This window comes from Nyctibius grandis, chromosome 3 (assembly GCF_013368605.1).
Source record: "Nyctibius grandis isolate bNycGra1 chromosome 3, bNycGra1.pri, whole genome shotgun sequence".
In the NCBI taxonomy this organism is placed as follows: domain Eukaryota; kingdom Metazoa; phylum Chordata; class Aves; order Nyctibiiformes; family Nyctibiidae; genus Nyctibius; species Nyctibius grandis.
The window spans coordinates 46,445,463-46,467,337 of NC_090660.1; the positions used below are offsets into that span (position 1 = coordinate 46,445,463).

The window sequence follows — 21,875 nt, forward strand, 5'->3', positions numbered from 1 at the left end:
CTTAACAGGCCAGCTACCTTTATGTCCAGCTCCCAAGAATTTCAGGTGAGCTACTAAAAATAAGCAGCTTGATTATTTACATTTTTAAATTCAGCCAAGGCTTTTATCTTGATAACTTTCCACATCAGCTGTTCATACACATTATCTGTGGTACAATATTCCCTTCTATAGACTACACATACACACCTTATGCCTTTAATCACCTTTATTCCTGCAGGTTCTTGCAGGAGAGGGAGCAGGAAAGAAAGGAAAGATACCAACTACTTTCCATAATTGAATTAATGTCTTTTGTTTTAACAGTAGGGTTAACACTACTAAGTTTCTGTTTAAATCTGGTTCAGTCACTTTGGTTGTGTGTGAAATAACTACATATTACAGTAAAAATCACACTTTGAAATTAAAAAAAAAATAGATGTGAATTATGTAATTCATGCTAGGTATTTTGCCTAAATGGCAAGTAGAACTCTCAACTATTGCTTTAATTTCAAAATACATCATTTGCCTTTGATTTAGTTATCAATGTAAACTGATGCTTTGAAAGTAATTATCAACAACCAGTTGCTAATTGGGTGGAAAAATACATTTCTGGTGGCAGACTTTGGCCAGAACAGATGTTTATAAAAACTTTTTTTCTGTTGTAAAGGAAGAAAGTCACATTAAGGAAACATGTAGATATTCTTAAAACTGTGCTCACAGCACAGCAAAAGGGGATTTGGATTAAATGGGGGGAAAAAGGCAGAATCCAGACCCAGGAATGTTTCTTTGCTATTGCAGTTCTATTGACCTCGGTGATTATTCCCAGAAGTAAATGTTCGTAGGCAAGTCTTTGCATCAAATTCAGCAAGCTAATTGTATTGCATTTCCTATTTTCAGCCTTCTGTGAAGGACAGGGAAGAGATTAACATGATAGTGAACCCTTCTTCAAATAAATAGTGAAATTTTGTATATAGTGGAGAGGAAACAAGAGTGTTGTGAATTGTTCATATTCAGAAACTGAAATATGAGCTAGGTGGCATGAACATGGGCATGCTACAAAACAGAAATAAAGCCATTTTAATAAAATACATGCCAAAATTCCCATTACTGTGAATTTTAAAACTAAAATGTCACATATTCCACTCAGTAAGAATGAATTATCCCTATCCCCATTTTATAGCATTAGGGATAAGATCACTCAACTGACCAGATCACAAATGCATGCCATTCAGTAGTACGCCAAGTAATAGCATGGCATTTATTTCTTCTGCCCATTCAGACCCACTGAATATGTGATTTATATGTTTTTCCAGATCAGGAAGTTAGAAAGCTTAAGACTAAAAAAGTGCTTTGCTGATTTTCTTGTGATGGTCTATTCATTGTTAGCCTCTGTGTTGGAAGTTTCATGTAAGCGCTGATGTTGCTTTGATATCTCCAGGAAAAAGGCTGCAAACACTTTGGTTCCTTCAATGTAGTTGTGTCTATGAAGAAGAAAAGAAAGCAAATGAAGCCCTGTCAGGCTGTTCTGCTCTTCAAATTAGTGGCATAGTCCAGTGAAGTTTTCAGAGTCTTCAGAGGAATTTGCAAGGTTGGTCACCCGAAAAAAGGACCAAGTGCACAGAAATTCTGGACACCCTGCAATTGGCATTCCTCTGAAGGATTCACTAAGGAAACTTTTTCCAGTGTTATGTCCCCTAGTTACTATTGTCTGTAGCCACAAGGGTTGAGGCTATACTGAGGGACAACAAAAAATAATTTGAGAATTACTGTAGGATTCTCCAGTTCCTTGAGCTCAGCATAACATGACTCAGAAGCTGCACGAATGTTCAGGCCACACGCTGAACGGTGTCTTACCATGACCCTCAAAGAATGAACACAAGTGGCAAGTTTAAGCTAATTTTTATACAATTATACTAGTCTTGGTCCATGTAGTATAAATACACCTTTATATCCATTTATACTGAAAACCATTAAAACCCTTACTTAACCATTAGCCTGAGTATGTTCGATTGGAATACTTTGAAATTGATGCTGTGATGGAAAGGTCTACTACATCATCGTCTTTCAGACCAGAGACAAATTTAATTGGCAGTGAAATGAAGATTGCCAGTGCAATGTGTTTAAGGACTGAGTAAACACTTCACGAAAGGTATATAGCGGTATGCATTAGACTGGGAATTTTGCCTTCTGCTTGGCACAGCAACAAGTTTGCCAGAGACAGTAGCTTAGGACTGTCTAGTGGAGAGCAAAGCTTCCCATCTGGCAGTGCTTATGCATGGGTACCCAGGGACTTTGGTTCTCCCCCCTTCTCTTATAGCGCAAATGGACAAATGAATGAAACCTGCTTATTTTCTCATTCTGGGAGTGCTCCCCATCATCGGCTGCTCCGATTGGAAACATCATCACACTTTTCTGTGTTATAGCCTGAAACAGTCTGGCAACAGGAATTGTTGAACCATCCCGAATAAAATCTGGATCTTCTCCAAAAACTGAAATGCATGGAAAGAATGAATTCATTAAGTGAAATAAAGGTGCTGCCTTCAGCTACCAAATACCAGCTATCTGCTCAAACATAAAGAGCTTCTGAGTAGGAATTGTTTTGAGTGCGTAGCCAATTGATTTCATGAGTCGTTTGCACTCTGCAAACCTCTGGCTTTGTATCAGTACACGAAAGAACTAAATGAGGTCTTCTGGCTGCGCCTATTAAATACACCCCAATTCAGCAAGAAGTGGAGGCCTCAGTGGCTGAGTTGTTCTATCAAAATCGATAAGATGCACATATCAATGAGATGTAAGTGACTGTAGCACCGAGTCAGGAAATCCCCTTTGCTCTATGGATGAGCACAATTCCCCTGCACACTTGCAGACACATTAAGGACTGAAAAAAGAAGGAACATACCTGTTTTTATTGCCCTTCTTGCTGCTTTATATAGTGGATCATTAACATCAGCGAGCCAGGGCTTCGCACCCAAAGGCATAGACACTTTCAGCTTGTTTGGACTGTTCCTCTTGGAAAAGACACCCTCCAAGTGCTCCACCACCTGCGGGGAAAACACGTTGCAGTCAGAAGCGTTCAGCTTCCTGCAACTCAAGCTTACACCCACATTCCCACTTCTGCTCTCAGAAACAAATAAATGCTAGAAACATTCAGTTTACTACTTCAAGTGTGAATTTGTGAGGTGCTAAGAGGGACTTAGTTGACACAATAGAGGCCAAAGAAAAGGTTTGCCTCTTACCTGTTGTTTCACAACGGAAAGGTCCATGTGGGGGACCTGACGGATTGAGAATTTGCCAATGACTTTTGCCGGAATGACGGTTTTAATTCCCGGTTCATGAAAAGCTCCTTCAATCCCATGAATAGAGAGAGAAGGGTAACGCCACAGGTGTAGAAGTATTTCTTCCTTCAAAAAAAAAAAAAATAAAAAAAAAAATATAAGGGATGACACTGGAGCCATTCACAACCAATATAAATTGATGTGAAGAAACAACCTTTTTCCATCCTAAAATTTGTATTTGGAGACCTCTGTATTTTAAAGATGATTGATTTGTAATTTAAACCCAAGGTCATGTCTTTTCATTTTAAAAAATACTACTTCTTTCAATCAACATTTGTTCACCTTTAGAAATATTTGGATGAGAACAGCTTTTCATGCACAGCAAGAGAAGTGAAGCATTATTTTGAAATATCTTGAAAGTAAATTTTTATAGTGCAAAGAAAAATCTGAACAACTTCTGATCTGGCCATCTGTTGATCTCAAAACTTCTCACAGGAGAAACTTGTGACCAGTTTAGCCAGAACCCTCCCAGATGATACCAGGGAAGAAATTCTGCTAATGAGTGTTAAATAATACAAGAGGTAAGATGATAATGTTCAGTAACCAAGGCAATCTGGTTTTCTGGAGAAGATAAGAAGGGAAAAAAAAAAAAAAAAAAAAGAAAATGTTTATTCTAAGGAAGAAAGGAGAAATATATGAATTATAAATTGGTCTTCATGCAGAACCCCAGGGCACAGCTCCTTTCCTTCTACTCCAGTTTTATGAGATTAGAGCTTTATGTACACATAAGATTTGCACCACTTGATCCTCATATAGGTAAAGCATCAAAACTTTAGTGTAGTTCTATTATACTTCTGTATTACTGATTATTACAGTCTAGTTTAGGCTAATTCAGAGACTTTTTCATGGAAATAAAAGCATCCATACTAAAGCTTATACCAGTATAATTATGTTAGTGATAAAAGAAAATGAATAACTTCTTTCCTTTCTCCCAGCTACCACTCTTGTGCAGAGAGATCTTTCTGAGCCAGTCCTTACCCACTGTTTTTTATTTAGGATATGATTTTTAAATGCTGGCAAAAGAGGCTTATAGCTTTGGATGCTTTTTTGGCATGCTCAACAGACATCAAAATCTGAACTAAACACATAAAAACCACCCCAAAACATATCTGCCTAAAGCTGCCTCCTCATTTCTTCAGAGCTGAATACAACTTCTTTCCTACTACATAACCCATATATGCAGGGCTTTTAATGCTTGTTTTCTTTGGCTGGTTAGGTGAGGGGGAGAGGCTCTGCAGTGCAAGAGAGGAGGAGCAACACTGTTAGTTTTGTATTATTCCTTTTCACTGATTATTCCTATTTTGGATCACTTTCCCCAGGTGCAGTAGCTTACATTTTCAGCAGATTAATTTTATTTACCTTTTAATGCTCTGTGCCCCTTTATTTTATTTTGAGTTTGCCACTGACTGAAAATATCTTTCAGTTTGGCTTTATACATAAATGCTACAAATGGGTGATTTAAATTCTTTCTGCTGACCATTTATACAGATTTTATGTTACCTTGGTGCCATAGAGGAATTTTTTCACACCACTATTATTTTTATGTTCCTCTAGATCAAAATCAATCGATTCATACAATTTCCTCTCCTCCTCTGTCAGGGCAGCAACGCTGTCGTAGATTCCAGGGATCTGAATATGACCTGTGGGATCCACAAGGCTGTCTACAAAATAACATAGAGATATCAGTATAAGTGGGACCTATTTCTTCCACTTGGCAATCACACCACCTTTTCTCTTCTACCTAACTCTTTACTGAACGAGTAAGCCTAACAACTAACTACTAGCAACTGTTTGCTTTCATGAAGTTGTGGCACCTACGTTGATGTATTTTCATATTTATTAAGAAAGCCATTGAGCTGCTGTTTGTATGTAGTGTGTGGTGGGTCAGCCCAGCGGCTGACATGAAAACATCATCCTACTGAGGTACAAACCAGCATTAAAAAGTCAGGTTTCACTACATGTGTATGCATACAAGTTGCCAGCAATCCTCAAACGTTTTTGACTGACACATGACTGACATCAGCTTAATGGGCACATGTCTGAGGTCCTGGCCTTACTGGGGACATTCCCCTCCTCAGCTGCTGCCACCTCAGCTATGCTGAAATTTGGAAACCTGTGAATCTTGCTTCAATTAACTTGCCTTACTCAGGTCAATTAAACATGGCACTGATCTTCATTAGGCTGATTGCTAGCCGTTGTTCCCCAGTTACTCCTGAGCAATGACGCATGTTATTACCCAGCAGAGCTATCAGGTCTGTCAGCGGCTCATGAATGATGCCTCCAAAAGTTCCAGAGTGAAGGTCCTTGCTGCCACATTCAACCTGTACCAAAAACACTGGTTACATATAAACGCTCCCTGCCTTATTCTTCTGCCTGTGTTTGTTTCCCACAGCAACTGGTTGCTTCAGTTTTTTAAACAAGGCCACAAATGAATAGAAAACGATGATGTGTTTCTATTTGTAAAACGGAAAACATCATGTCAGGAACAATCTGCTTCTGGTAAAGAGAAGATGGGGCTCTCTTGTTAACCACTAGAGAGGGAAATTCAGCTGCCTATAGCACTTACAGGCATTTGAAAGGAAGGGTCCCTCTCCATTCCCTCCTTTGCTTCAGTAAGATTAAATACACCATAAGTGAAACACTTGCATATTACTGTTTCTAACATCACAGATTAAATTCTTCAAGTTCTCTATCCTTTTTATTTAGTGCAAAATCTTCATAACAAAGGCAAGAAAGAACCTTACTTGTTTTGCATTAAGAAAATGTACATCCAGCCTTAATTCCAGATTGCAACAAATAAGAATTTAGGGGTCTCTTGAATCATACAGCTTTAGAATAGAGAGAGGCATTTTGTTTATTAAATGGGTTCTTTTTCCAGACATATTTTAATAGCCAGGTTTATTGTAAACTATTTGTCTACAACAAACTTGTTTATTCTTCTCAAAACCTCATTACAGCCCACTGTCTGGTAGAAGGCGGAGATAATTTTTGATGTTTTAATAGAATCATTTTTCTTAACCAAGACTTAGAAGAAATGAATCAAAGCTGACGAGGCTCTTTTGGTTAAAAACAAATTTCATTCCATTTCAGACATAAAGGTTAATGCAGATTTTTCTTTAGTTCTCTAGTTCTTTAATCATCTCTCTGAATTCCTTTTATGCTCCATCAGGAAGTTTCCAGATGAGAAATTTCTGCCTTTTATTTCACAGTAGCTCATATTGGCTGCTAAATATACTACAGTGCACTATTATTTGCTTCTGCCAATGGTTACAAAAATTTTGTGTGGCTTTTAAACCCAGGGATCCAACTAAATTGAGTCCCTTCAGGCAGATATATTGCACTAAGCAGTATCTGCTGCAAAAAGGGCAGAGCTGCAGAAGAAATGGTTTTGGAGTGAGAGTCAGGCGGTGTAGGGATGATGCTGCAAGAGAATGGAGTTGATGTACAGAGGGGGTGAAGAGAAAAGACTGGGAGGGCAGCAGGAGAGTAATGGGATCAAGGAGAGAGAGCATAAGCAGAGAAATTATGATTGAAGAAAAGTTAATGAAAGTAAGGCTAATTGAACTGAAATAAGGGGGGAAATCTGCACAAGCAAAAAAAGATATGGAAGAAAGGTCTGTATTTGTAAATATTAAGCTTGCTTTCGGTTTTTCTCTTCATGCAGATATAGATGTGGTTACAGGTACGTCACTGCTCTCTGGTCAGGGGCCCAGTTCAAATGGACCTGTGTCCTTTACCTCCACAAAGAAACAGGCATTTCCCCGACTCCCGTATGTAAGGGCAGGCTTCTTGTTGCTGAGCCAGAGGTTGTCCGAAATCACAATATAATCAACTTCAGAGAAAAAGCACTGTTTTTCTTCTTCAAGTAATTTTTCTAGCCCCAAGGACCCTGCTTCTTCCATGCCTTCAATTACAAACTTGAAGTTTATTGGCATAGCCTAAATGAACAGTAGAGAAGTCTGGGTAAGGAACAAGCATTTTCAAAAATAAAAAATTCTTAAAAATCAAAAGCAGACTGGCTTGCAGTACGTGCTGTGTTAGGAAAAGAAGGACATAGGCTATAGAATTTGTTTCAATAGGAAGGGCATTGATAAATACACATGTGTATTTTCCCAGAAAAAACTTGTTCTTCATGTTTTTCCTGTACTTTTAATTCTTGAAGGAGAGTATAAGTGATATCTTTTTTAACTTGTGTTTCCAGAAAACTTGCTGAACTGTCTCATGAAGTGGGATTTCGCTCAGTACTGTTAAATATTCTACTTGCTTTGGAAAGCTCATGTAACAACAGTTGCATCTTCACAGAAAATTTCCTGCCTCTTACGTTTCCGCTGTTAGTGCCCATGTGGGAACTACTGGCAGAGGTCCACTGCTGCAGTTTTCCCAAATGTTATCTATCGCCAGAGTTAGTCACACAGTGGTAAAAATGCTGCTGGTGATTCTACTATAAATTGTCCTTTTAGCACTCACAAATCCATTTGCCTGCTAGTTCATAAGGATGTATTTCCAAGGGTAATTAAGAGAACTTTTATTATAGAATAGTGCGAGTTAGAAATGCTGACACATCCCATAGGAGAAATAAATTTGAGCTTAGTTTCCCATTCCAATTCATTTTCTCATTACAGCTTTTAAGATGTTTTATCTTTTCATTCAATGCTCAGATTAAACGCAGGAACAAATGTGTAGAATTAAATGAACTTGTGTTATGGATGGGTTCACCAATGGTTCATCAAATGACCACAAAAAAAATTTAGAAAGAAACTCTTCATGAATATTGTTTGATGGTCTGTGCTGTTTTCTAGGGAAAGGCTTCAAATGACAAAGATTTCTTTTTGCTTGCTTGTTAAAATGCCAAAATAGCTATTAGTGATTTGATGCAAGAAAAACATCAGTTCTCCAGAAGGTTGCAGAAGGACTTTAAAAGTCAAGACTTGCACTGAATTTGTGCCATAATGTCATAACAGAACACAGAACTGTTTCTCAATAATCTAACAAAACGTGTTGTGCAAACTCACCTTAAAGGATGCTCGCTAACCAAGTTGTAAGCTTAGACTATATGTTGGTTTAGCTGTGCTTTGGGGATACAACTAGCTCAAAATTATTAAAATCTGCAGACTGATTTAAAGATAACTGTGTTGGTCATTGCAATAATTTAGGCAAAGGTTTGATTCTTAGAGATATGTCACACTATAAGCGAGTACATTTGTACTTGGCTAACGCACCCATTCAAAGCATTTGCTTTGATAAATCTAATACATCGTTGAAAGAACAGCCCATTATGCATGAGCATTTTTTGATACTTGTTCTCTTCATGCATACACATAAACTGAAGGTAACTTGTAGGTAGACAAAACCAAAGATTGGCAGAATGTAACAGCAGAGATGAGTCTTCATGATCAATCTGTGATGTATGTTATTTTACCATGTTAAAAGCTCTCAAGAGAACAGGGTATCAAAGCAGTTTAATCTATGTAATATATATTGAGTACTTCCCCCAGTGTGTTTTCCTCTGCAGGGCAGTGACAGCAATACCATATTTACATTGCAGACTGTTCAAAATAGAAATGCTCAAGGACAGATTCTTACTGGAGTGGGACCAGTGCCCTGGATATAGCATTAGAAATAAGCTAATATTTCAAAATACATGTAGTCTATTGGGACAGAGACATATCATCTAACTCACAGGAAGGTAAATGCATTCCTCCAGAGAGACGATGATATAAAACAACAATAATAAGAAGAATTCCTCATTGATACCTACTAATTTCAAGGCTCTAAATGTTTCCACTGCGTTTATCCAAGCTAAGACAGGTCCTTTATTATCTGTTGCTCCACGCCCATAGAGATTTCCTTAAAAAAAAAGAGAGGAAGGTTTTTAAGCAATCTTTGAAACTTCTCTCCTCACTTCAATGTAATCAGCAAATTCCTGTTGCCACAGAAGCTGTAAGGGTGTGCCAAGCAAAGTGTCAAAAGAATCAGGAGTTCATTGACTTGTCTTAAATAAGGTGATGGGAGTATCCCAGTGGACACTTTTTTCCCCCCCTTTCATAAACATCATGTTGTGGTTTCTGCTACATGCCAATTTCTGGCCTTCACTTTTGTTCTAGGGATCTGTTTGTTCACACCAGGCATGCCTGGAGAGTTTGCACAATATGCAGCTTCTGTGCACATCAACCAGCCCAGTTAACAAGCAGCAAAAAACCCACAGATAAATACCAGAGTAGAAGTATAAAGCTACAAGTCTAGGCACATGATTTTTTTTTAAGCATTTGACTATACAGTTATATACAGAGACAGATTTCAGTTTCATGTACAGGTAAATCTGTTTCATATACAGATAAATCTGTGGATTGCCACTAACAGATTTATCTGTGGCAGTCCCCACTGGAGGCAGAAGAGTTACCCCAGTAAGGGTGTTTGGAACTGGTCCCAACAGATGGGAAAGGATGATTTAATGGCTATAGGACAGGCCTGGGAGTCAGGATTTCTGGGTTCTTGGTCTTATTCCCTGCTAATCCTCCATCCTTAATTTTGGTCCTTCAAGTGAATGGAGCTTTTCATGCTCAGCTGGCTGTAGTGGAACGATGAGTACATTAAGAGGGGCCTCTCACTCTTCCACCACCAATGCTCCTTAGCTCCTCTGTGGCAGGTGGAGGTACTAAAGGATTATGAAGCCAGAACAGGAAGTGCAAGGGAGGATAATGGCTGATCCAACAACCCAAGAAGAATTTTAAAGCAGATATGGATTCTCTGTTGAATAATCTATAAAGCAGCATTAACCTCATGCGGTTCTTCCAGACCAAATACTAAGCAATCACTGGTGGGTCTCACTGCTCACAGCATGGTCATCAAGACTCAAAGCCGCTGGATTTGTCCCACAGATTTCCATGGGAGAAGTCCTCATGCTGTGGTTAAACATACAGGGAGCCTCCTTCTACTCAGAATCTGAGAGTCGTGTATTCAAATAACAATACAAAAATTACGACCAGATACACACCATTGATTTCGGTCAGTGTGTAAGGGTCAGTTTTCCAGCCATCTTCCTTTTTGGCAGGCTGCACATCTACGTGACCATAGAAACATACAGTGGGGTTTTGTGGATCCTTCCCCAGTTCCCCGAGAATCACAGGAGGCAGTGGAAGGTCCTGGCCATCAGGCAACTGGAGAAATGTTTAAAAAAGCAACAAAGGAAAAACAAACCTTTGAAATCTTGCAAATGTTACATAAAAAAAACCTGGAATTCTCAGTATTGAAAATACTTCTACATACTCAGTTGGCTCTGATTTGATCAGGTCCACAAATCTGACTTTGAATCCAGCTCTAACCTACCCAGAGAAATTAAGATTTTTCTCCCCACCTGCTTAGGTTCTGCAGGGACTTTATGGAGCCCTTCTGACATTTTACTGTCATAAATGCCCTTGTTACTAATCTCTTACTTTCCAGCACTAGAGAAGACAAAGCTGACTGTGTGCTGGAGCGACAAAAGCATATGTTGTGACACTGAAATAGTCAAAAGCCACACAAACTAATCTGGGTTTGATTTTGCCACAGAGAGATCGCAGGAGGCCTGTAACTTCAAATATAGAAACAAAGTTTTGCTGGCAGGAGGCAGCAGCAGCTATTTCAGGCTGTTTTCAAAACAGGTTAAGGCTCTAAACTAATCCCGTAACTTACCCCTGTGCAGAACAGATCTCCACATTGGCCGTGAGAGGCTGGGTGTCTCCCAGGAGAGAGAAATGAGTGAAGGAATGTGTGTACTCCCTTGTATTCGCCAATAGTATCAGTCTGTATGGGTCTGTTGCAACACAAAAGCATAGCTGCTTGCCCAGCAATTGAAGGAAAAACCTATTTTGTGAAACAATATTTTGGCCGTAGGCAAAGAAAAATACCTCTGGTCTCTGCTCCAACAACAGGTAAACCATTCCCCGCTGTTATCGACAGACTGTTGCTATATATTTTGGCAATCCATGCCACATGCATGCTAAATGACATAAGTATTGCTGTGCTGCAAGGTCCTTGTGCTAAGACTCTCACAATCCTCCCCAGAAGCCTCAGAGGAAGGAAAAGGGAATCACTATTAGTGAACTTTTGAATTCCTGTTGGAATAGAAATCTAACAGCCCAGGGCAGGAAAGAGCCCCCAGGTACAGTAAGGTAAATAAAATAGAGACAAAGATTTCTCAGAGATGAACTCTTGCCTGTTGCTTTCCCACATTCATTAAGAAAATGGATTGGAGCATTTGTCAGAAGTTCCCAAAACCACAAATGATGCTCAAGACAGGTAACCCTTTCTGTCTGGCAACACTTTCCTTGTAAAAGTTACGTCCCTCATATAGAGACTTTGGTGACGAACTGATGCATTAACTGTCATGCTTCATTACTCAGTAGAATGTAAAAAACAAGCCCTGGTAAAAAACTCAGGGCTTTTACTTTTGTAAACTGCTTCCCTCCAGTTAAAAGCGTCGAAATGTCCCTGCTACACAGAGAACATCTGTTTGTATTTGGATTGTCTGCCTGGTATCCCAGGTCTGTTCTCAGTCTGAGGAGGGACTGATTTCAGCAGGTATCATATAGCTACAGGACTACTGATATATTATTATCTAGCTACCAAAGACATCAGTAAGTCATAACATACCTATGCATACACACAGCACTGAATGTAACAGGTAAACCAAATGTACAAATATGATGTTTTAAATGCAAGAATCAGACAAGCACCTGATGTGACCCCAGGTTTACTAAATTAACAGTGGCTCCCAGCGCCAAAAGTCTGTCTGCTGCCAATGCCATCATTCGTATAACTTCTTTCCTCAGATCTGGTCGAACAGAATCGCTTTCCACAGCCACCCATTCCTTAAGAACCTGCACAGGAAGGAAAGAAATGCAGTTAAATCACCCAGGATGCTGCTGTGTTTGGCCTTCAAACATGAGAAGTGTCACATTGGAAGATGGTTTCAATTCCATGCTGTCACAGCAATATCATGGATGCTATATTTTTTTTCTTAACTGGTAAAGGTTTGCCAGTTCTCCCATGCAGGTGCATTTTGGCTCATAGAATGGCTGGGGTTGGAAGCGACCTTAAAGATTATCTAGTTCCAACCCCCCTGCCACAGGCAGGGACACTTTCCACTAGACCAGGTTGCTAAAAGCCCCATCCAACCTGGCCTTGAACACTGCCAGTGAGGGGGCAGCCACAGCTTCTCTGGGCAACCTGCTCCAGCATCTCACCACCCTCACAGTAAAGAATTTCTTCCTAATATCTAATCTAAATCCACCCTCTTTCAGTTTAAAACTGTTACCCCTCGTCCTTTCACTATATGTCCCTGTAAAAGTCCCTCTCCTGCTTTCCTGTAGGCCCCCTTCAGGTACTGGAAGGCTCCTATAAGGTCTCCCCAGAGCCTTCTCTTCTCCAGGCTGAACAGCCCCAACTCTCTCAGCCTGTCTTCATAGGAGAGGTGCTCCAGCCCTCTGATCATCTTGGTGGCCCTCCTCTGGACTCGCTCCAACAGGTCTGTGTCCTTCTTCTGTTGGAGGTCCCAGAGCTGGATGCAGTACTCCAGGTGGGGTCTCATGAGAGCAGAGCAGAGGCTCAGTGGAGCCTCTCTCTGCACACACTCGAAAGATGCCCACAGCCACCTGCTCTATAGAGGTCCGTGTAAATCCCTCTGCCACCCAGAGGGTTCCCATCACAGACTCTACCCTTGCAGCCTTGCTTTGTAAAGCACATGTGGCACACCTGATGCCAGACCTAGAACCCTGCTTCTTACCTTATTGGCAAACACTAATCTGGCATGTAAAACACAGGACTCCGAAATGCCAGTTCTGCACTTTAGTCATTTCACTGCAATATAGTTCCTACCTTGATGAAATCACTTTGATGTACATCAATGTACTGGAAGATCTCCAACACTGAAGAGGATGATGAGGACATTCCTGCCTTAAAGAGCAGTGCAAGGCTGAGATGGATGCTATCTGAAAGTTAAGGATAAAATTCAAGATGCTAGACACATCCTGCAATATGGACTTTTTTCCAGTGCTAGAAAGCATAGACAACTGCAAAGTGCTGAGCCTATTTAAGTCTCATTTAAGTCGTTCAAGCCAGAAGAAAGTATACCAGAATAACTTTATCACATAAAACCTGCAGTCGACTCATAGTCAAGTTTCTGGAAGAAAGTGAAAAAATGACCAAAGAGTAAACAACTTTACAATTTCTGCTTTATAAGTAAATTAAGGGAAGCATTTCCTAAAGAAACATTCTTTGCATCATTTTTCAATACACAAACATCAAATTGTATGTTCTGGGAAGACAACCCCAGGGGAAGACTTGCAAACACCATCATGCACCAATGGCCCAGGGGACTCACCTTCCTTTTTCTTCATTTCCAGAAGGAGGGAGAAGAATGGATTCACTGACACATGTTGAATATTTTACATGAATAAGGGAGAACAATCCTGACACCGAAGAGTATTGGACAACAAATAGCTTTTGTGGTTGAATAAGAACAGTGTCAACACTGAAACTATTGATCCGTGCAGAAGTCATTTAGTATTTGCAAACCTCTCTGCCGTCTTGTTTTTGACAAGATAAGTGATGATTTAAAAACCATAAGATTTTAAAAAGTGGTTTTCTTCCTTGCAATTTTCCCTTCCTGTGTCCTTGAAGTTCCTGCTGTAGTTTCTTGAATCGGTGTTAGCAGGGTAATACTTGGATGGCTACATACTTGGCTGGGCTAAATTCAGAATAGCTGGTGTATCAGGCTGTGCAACAGAATGGACTCCAATGTCAAAACCCAATGCTTTGATTCTAAAAGTACTCTATACTGGTAATAAAACATGCAGTTGCAGGTCCATCCATAATTCCTTAACTTTGCTGCATTGCTAAGGTGATAGGCTATGGTAATATTAATAATTTCAATTATGTTTCTCTGACAAAGAAGAAAGATTGAAAACCCAAGCATGATGAACGAGAGAAGGGAAACATTGTTCATTTTGTTCATTGGAGATGATGGCTGTATGAAGGATGGACCCCATTTTCCAACCATCCCTTGCAAGCAAGGTCACATCCACATTGCCTGTGACACAGGTCACTCTCCGAAGTAAAGCTTTGAGAAAGCCTGTGACACTAGATGTAATCACCAGTGTCCAGTTCCTGACATCTGTTGACAGTGGAAACACTGGTATTGAAAGAGATCAAATGCCATTTTTGTGAGACAGTGAAGATGCAAAGCAGTGCTACGGAGATGACTTGTTAACTGACACAAGAAAATCCAAAATTGGGTGGGATTTTTAAGATGGAGAGATTATATGTAGGCATATTATTTAAATGTGGGAATATCATTTAAATGCTAATATTTGCTGCTAAAAAAAAAAAGCCTTAAGTGATGATCAAAGTACCATTATCTTCTCACACTGTTTCTCCATAAAAAGGTAAACCCTAGCTTCAAGAGGTGGATGTAATCAACCATTCCCTTCAAATATTCCCGTCACCAGTCACAGCAGGAGGGATTATTACAGGAATTTTTGAAGCAAGCATGAAAAAAAAATTCAGGACATTTCAGAAGACACAAAGCAGCTTTTGGAATTTAGCAACAAAGATGTGGTGGAGAATGAGGTTTTGGGGTTTGGTAGCTTAGGTTATAGTCATCTTTGGATAGAGCTTCAGCAGGTAAGGCTTAACAACAGGAGTTTCGCAACAAGTACCCCAAACTTAAAATCCCCGGTCTGGCTATTTCTTCCAGCCTTGGACTGTGCAAGTGGCTGCAAAAATTTGGCAACTGAAGTCAATTTTAGAGAGGGCGGTAGCACATAGGAGTGCAATCACAGACATGGTCAGCAGGACTTCCAGGGCTGCACAGGGCAGACAAGACCGGGAGTCCCAGGCTGGGGTCGTGGTAACTGTTCCCCAATGAACAGAGTTTCCTGACAAAGGTAAGACTCTGGTGCTTGCTGGGGCGGTGCTCAAGTAGATACAGGAGGGCATCTGAGCTGAGACACTGCAGGTCACATCTGAAACGGGCCCAAGGTACAGGGCATTGTATTAGGTATACAGATATACAGATCAGTATTAGTTAAGAGCTGAGCATGGAGGCCATTTATGTTGTTTGCTTCTCTTTTTGTTGCTGTGTGCTTCTGGGGGACCAGGCAATGGCTCTGCTTGCATGATGTTGCTCAGTCTTGCTTTAGCCAGTAGTGGGTCCCAGGAGAGCAAAGTTTACCTTCACACTGGTCCTTGTTACAGACATAGTGTCTTCCACCTCCAAGCTGGGTCTCGCAGAGGGAAGCTGGTTCCTGCACAGGCTGAGGAGAGGACAGGACCCCCGATGGGTACCCTTGTGAGGGGCTCCAAAAAAGTGCGAGGCACTGCACCTCCAGAAGAGAGTGATAGGAACAGCCATCATACAGTGTGGTCATTCATCCAAAAGTGGGATAAATCCTAGTCTTGCTGTGGGCATTGCCAACAGACAGGTCGAGAGATCCCAGCATGTGAGGATTTTAATCAGATGTTCATCTAGAGAGATTTTAGGGCTGTTACCTCCATTTACCACAAAGCCTGCTAGATGCCTCAGTTTCACACGTATTTCACTTGTTCTTTCTACCTTGCCATTTCCAAATCTCAATTTGGAAAGTAATTGCAACAGAGGCCACTGAATGTGCCCTCATTTAACCTTACCATAGAAAACCAGACAGGCTTCTCCAGGTTTAGTTACTTACAAAAGAATACCTTTTGGGTATGCCACACTTGAACAAGGAGGACGATAACAGGTCAAAACATGGCTGCTAGAGTAACCAAGCTCATGCAATGGATAAGTAAGTATCAGTGTCTCCATTGTACATGATTTTCCCTCTTTCTGTTCAAATATTCAATTTTGCTGAATTCTATGCATTTTCACTCTAAAAAGAGTGAGTGTGTGTATATATATATATATATATATATAGTTTGCACCTTACAGTGACTTGAAGAAACACATATCTAATATTACATGAAGGTTACAACCACAAAAGGGCTGCTTATACAGGGGACCTGTGCTGTGGTGATGGTATCTTCCTCTTTTTATTCACATTACATGCAAATGACCTGGAAAGATGCAGACAAGAGACATATGTCTTCAAGTCATGTTTCATTAGCTTTTAACTGTTTAAGAAGTGAAAGAAGACAACTAAAATTGCTGTAGAGGAAAAAAAAAAACCCAAACATTCAAACAAGCAAAACATCCTAGGAATATTTGAAACAATTCTGTGATATTTTTGAAATGGAGACAGACTTCAATAAAAGCTTATAGAATATCACAAAAATACTTGCTTTCATAAACAAAAATAAGCATGAACAGAGGCAAGGTTGGGAAAACAAACACAAGGAGATACTTACGCAGTCCTCCAGAGTAGCAGAGTGCACCAAATACTAATAATTCAAACAAAAAATTAAGTAACCACTATGTTGTGCTGTACTTGAGGGAGGGAGGGCAGTAGCAGATGGAACTTCACGTTAATGCACTAATACACAGACAGTGCTGCTAGAAAGCATTTGGATCACAGCTGAGGAAGCTTGTGTAAAAAAAAGGGAGTCGGTTTAATAAAACAGTAGAAGGATTTCAGGCAGGGCTAAAATAGCTCAGTGTTATGAAGAGGGGAAAAATTATTTGAAAGGATAAAGCCTGGGGAGGGGGGAATATCAAAGACTTCAGTGTTTAATTTCAAGTGTATTTTATTTGATCTCATTTTAAAGAGCAGTTTCTGCTTTATAGAAAAAAATGTACTATGACTATTTTTAGAAATAATGCATGACAGTCACGCAGTTTCTCTTCCTTCATTCCTTAGTAGTAAGAACTTTCTTTGTCTCACTTCCTCACATCTCGTTAAGTACTGTTAAAAGAAAACTTAGTGTTCTTATGGGGTAATTTAATAAGAAATCCAAGTTGATTCTTTAACTAGGATGACTCTTTGATAAAACGTCATCTAAACTTACAAGCATTTGAGAAGCAGCTCCTTAACGTGCTTTGCTGCCCTCCTTGCTGTTCCTAAAGCTCACGCTTCACATGCTTTCCTCCCTGCGATGCAGCATTCGAGATGTGTGCGTGGGGGGTGGGTACCAATTAAAATTGAATATTTTGCAACCAACCCAGAGAAAAACAAAGTCAGAGGTTGCCTTGTTTGCAAAAAATATAAAGAACATTTGACACGAAAGGAGATAAAGAGGTGTATGGCAGTAGGAGCTAATTTACCAAATCAACAGTGGGCTCCATTGAAAAGAGCATTCCCTCTAAGCAATCACCATCAAGGAAGATAACCGAGATAGCTCGTTATTATTTAACTTCCTTTAACAACATTCACTGATAAGTGGCCTACCTTTGGTGGCAGCAGGCAATCAAGCCTCCATCGCCTCTCCAGCTGACTAGGTGAGACCCTTGGAGGACGAGGGTGATGACTCTTCACATGGCCCTGACCACGTGCAGCCACTGTCGGTATAATGACCAGGAGCTGCACAGATCCAGACACCTGCAGGGGAATGAACGCCCACTCACAGAACCTGACTGCATTTGAAGATGATTAAAGAAATGGCATCAAATCCAACGAACTGTGCAACAGCAATGAAAACGCTTGGTGAAAAGCATAAGTAAGATCTGGTGCTTGCTGGCAGGTGACACTGCAATGCCCAGTGCTGTTTCCAGCAGTCAGCTCTTAAAAAGTGTTGCAATGTGAGCTGCCCTAAGGGCATTTAGGAGAATGGCAATGACTAGCCCTGCCCTTGCTCAAGCTGACCCCTTAGAGAAAAAAGTGAGACCCTGTTTATCAGTTCTGCTACACTGTAATACAGATGATATTAAAAAAGTTCTTACCTCTTTGTGCTCTTATTTTGCAGCTGCCTTTATGGCTGGTGATGAGAGCTTGAACAGTAAAGGTCTCCTCTTCCACCTGCAGAACAGGGACATTTTATCTCAGTTCACTGATATGTTCTGCAGTTATGAAGGGTTACTTTGATGTTAAAGATTAACTTTTGGGTTAGACTGCTTAAGTCTGCTTCTCTATCATATGGTAATCCAAGAAGGATATCCAAATCACTACCACATCAAGCCATGAGAAGTTTTCCCATCTTTTCCTCCTTCTTTTCTCCCTGGAAGTCCCAGATCCTAGCAGGAATCCCAGCATCAGAAAGTACTTCAGCATTGTTGATAAGTGTTGCTGCTTTACGATAGTATTTTGGAGAACTTAGAGAAAAGAGGTGGCTTTTATTTGTTGCTTTAATTTGAAAACTGGGAAATAAAAGAATACATTTCTGTTAAGAAGGAGAATTTCTCCCAGGAAGTAGTATTTCACTCTGTGCCCACTGAGAAGTAATTCACTATTTACCTAAGAGCATTTTCTGAGCTTGAGTGATCATTGGTTTGCAATCAGATAAACACTGGAATAAAAAGATCATTCTTGGGAAGGCAGCTGTGCTGCCTTTTGCTCTTTTCGTAGCAAAAAGGTTAATAGGAAAGAACTGTGGGAAGTCCAGCTAAGCACCAAACTCTGTGCACTAGTATGTAAGGCCAAGCTACTAATCTAGTTCATAATGCCCTTAAGAGGCAGTGAGCACCAAAATGAAAATTAGAGTATACAGGAAGAATATTTACTATATTCTGACTTGCTGGGATGGCATTTGACATCCGCATCAAAGTGCGTTGTACTCACTTAGATGTGGATAGCCTCACCATCTTCTTGCTGCCAGTTCTTCCATACCAGAGGGCCTCTGAACTTGTAGCAAATTTTAGGTGCTTGTGTTTGCATACAAGGTTCTATCCTTATGGTCCTCTGTCCATTTTGAAAGAACCACTACTCACATGATCAGGTTCAGTGACAAGCAACTGTCTTCAAAGGGAGGTCAAGGTCTCAGAGGCTTAACAAAGACCTTTTTTTCTTTTAAGTACTTGTTTTTCATTTGATTAATATAGAAAAACTCATTTGCAAATGAAATGCAAAAGTTGGAGGAAGTTAAATGTTTATTTGCATTTATTTAAAATAAATCTATTTTTACATGAATCCTGCTTTCCTTTATCCTAACTTTAAATGTTTCACACTGGAGTTACTCCCAAATTACAACAGTATGAGTATCTACTAAATTTAGTCATTCAACTATTTGCTTATTTATGACTTTATACTACTGAGAAACTATACTACTGTGAGAAAAAGAAAAGCAATTATTACTTTGTCACTTCTTATTTCATTGCTAATTGCTCCATCTTTTATAACCTATAATTTGGAACAAGGTTTAAAGTCCACAGTGTAAGAGATTTTTTTTTTATGGTCATTATTCCATTTATGGAATATCATAAACATTACCAACACTGTTTAGAAGAATTTTGAAATGCAGGCAGCTTTATCTCCTTAATAAATACACTCTTTGATGGTAGCTTATTAGCTACAAGAAATTAATGAACCAATTTGAATAGTTTGGCAGAGTGCTGGCATGGACAACTCCTCTTTGGAATAAAATCAGTGTTTAAACAGGAGGAAATAGATTAATTACAGGAAAATAAAAGCAGAACTAAAACAATAGGATAAAGGAAAAAAAAGGGCATCAATATCTTTGTTTCTCTTGTCCTTTGCAAATGTAAGCTATCCAGGGTAGAGATGGTCTCCTACTTTGTGTTTCTATTACTACATCAGGGCAGCAGCCTCAGTTGGTTACAAAGTTGTGGTACAAACAAGGGTAACTTAATTTCATTGGCATTTCAGCAGAATTAGCATGCCTTAATTGTTACCTTAATTAAAAAGGTATCTTAAGTAATTACAATATTAAGTTTGAGTGAGCAAATATGTAAGAAATAAGCTGTTAGGAGCAATATGTCATTGACAGAGAAATGATATGATGGTTTTCAATGCTACCTGTCACTCTATAAGTAACTACCTCTAGCTCCAGATGGCTATTTTTCATTTCTTGAAGGTATATTGAAGGAAAATGGGAATGACATTGTAATGTCATAATCAGTGGTACCTGGTTATTATTGCAGCTTACTGTCATTTCTGAATATACTGCCTTCATATAACTTATCATTGTCTCCTAGAAGTGTGGAATGGAGAGGCCCCTTCACGCAATTCCCAAAATCTCTCCCCTAAAGATTTCTACTTCTGCTCCCTGTGCAGCAGCAGCAGCAAGCCCTTCCATCTCCTCACTCCTTCCCACTTCATGCTGCAGTTTGAAGAGTATTTCCCAGCCATCACCTTTCAAGATAGTAATAACTGATGCCAAAACCTGGGATAGCAAGTTAAGCAATGTTGCCCACTGCAAGAGCTTGTCAGGCAGCGGAGCGAGATTTCACTGGTAGAGAGGTAAAGATTCCCAAGACCTTGAATTACTAGTTGTTACCTGAACATCGATAATTGCACCTGGCTATGTCAGTGAAAGGAGATTAGTTTAGAAAAGGCCCCCTTACCCAGGCAAGAGATCACACAGCGCTTCACAAGGGTTGGTGGCTACAGACTGTCCTCTGTATGGAGCAACAATACTCGGCACCTTCCATGAGCAGGGCCACAAATATTCCAGATACTTTGTAAAGGAAGCACAGTAACATGAAGCTGCCTCATCACCTAGTGGCTAATTCAGCAAGCTCTTTGTATGCATGTCTTCAAGCACGCAGGCTTTACGTGATACACCCCAGAGAGGAAGAAGTTGTTCTTGTCCAGCACCATTTCTAGTACACTGCACTGAATGCTGAGATAGGAGACTGTCCTATTTTTCCAAGAGCAAGATTGTAAATTCATTTTGCTTAATGATTAAGCAGAAGTATTTTCAGATATTAATCACACTGAAACGATGGCAAAGAGGTTATTCCCATGTCCGTATCTTTCAGATAGCTTTGCTCAGCCAAATAACAACAGCATTCCCTTACGGGTGATTAATACTCTCCATGCAGGTAAGGTTTTTATCCAGCTGATAACTCACAGTCCTTCCCAAACAGACATGAGAGATTAGCTTTATGAGTTCACAGGGTGAAGTTGATACTAACCATGCAGTACTTCGTTTATGCAGCTCTTCACGCTGCCTCCTCCTAACTTTCTGTGAGGTCCAGGAATTGGCAGAGGCAGGGCACAAGTCACTGAGGTGGTAGTGTGCATAGTGTCCCGCAAGGCACGCGTCTGGAATACCGCAAAGTTAGCTCAGTTTGACACTTCACTGACTTCTGCACTTCTCCTGGGTGTCCCAAGAGCAGCAACTTCTGAAGAAAGGCTCATGAGTATTTTTTCCACTGCAACCCTCCTCTCGTTGAAGTGTATTTGGGAGGAGGCCAAAGCAAGCAGAGAGGTTCTTCTCTTGACAAATATAAGTTGCTTTTAAATGTCTTAAAAATAAAGGAACCCACTGTTTATACATATATGAATATATGTACACATATATGTATAGAATCATAGAGTAGTTTGGGTTGAAAGAGACCTTTAAAAGCCATTTAGTCCAACCCCCTGTATTGACCAGGGACATCTTCAACTAGATCAGGTTGCTCAGAGCCCCATCCAACCTGACTTTGAATGTTTCCAGGGATGGGGCATAAACTGTAGTATAAGCTATATATAGTATGTGTGTGTATATATATAT

General features: G+C 40.0%; 1 protein-coding gene across 1 annotated transcript; it reads right to left on the bottom strand.

Annotated features, from left to right (window-relative positions):
* Window positions 1-1,348: 1,348 nt before the first annotated feature.
* On the bottom strand, window positions 1,349-21,326 carry CNDP1 (carnosine dipeptidase 1). Its single transcript, XM_068397184.1, has 13 exons — window positions 21,292-21,326; window positions 16,294-16,382; window positions 13,167-13,287; window positions 12,026-12,169; window positions 10,306-10,468; window positions 9,070-9,158; window positions 7,049-7,249; window positions 5,548-5,632; window positions 4,812-4,972; window positions 3,213-3,377; window positions 2,876-3,017; window positions 2,318-2,465; window positions 1,349-1,457 (listed from the first exon to the last, which is right to left on the bottom strand). The coding sequence occupies exons 3-13, from the start codon at window positions 13,236-13,238 to the stop codon at window positions 1,349-1,351; spliced, it is 1,479 nt and encodes a 492-aa protein (XP_068253285.1). The 5' UTR covers window positions 13,239-13,287; window positions 16,294-16,382; window positions 21,292-21,326.
* Between the last annotated feature and the right edge of the window lie 549 nt (window positions 21,327-21,875).

Excerpts from the sequence above, each read along its gene's own strand:
- CNDP1 (XM_068397184.1), bottom strand. The coding sequence starts at position 13,238 with ATGTCCTCATCATCCTCTTCAGTGTTGGAGATCTTCCAGTACATTGAT. Across the intron at positions 3,018-3,212 it reads TTTCCGTTGTGAAACAACAG|GTGGTGGAGCACTTGGAGGG; the intron begins GTAAGAGGCAAA and ends TTTTCCCCGCAG. Across the intron at positions 1,458-2,317 it reads CAGAATGAGAAAATAAGCAG|ACACAACTACATTGAAGGAA; the intron begins GTTTCATTCATT and ends TCTTCTTCATAG.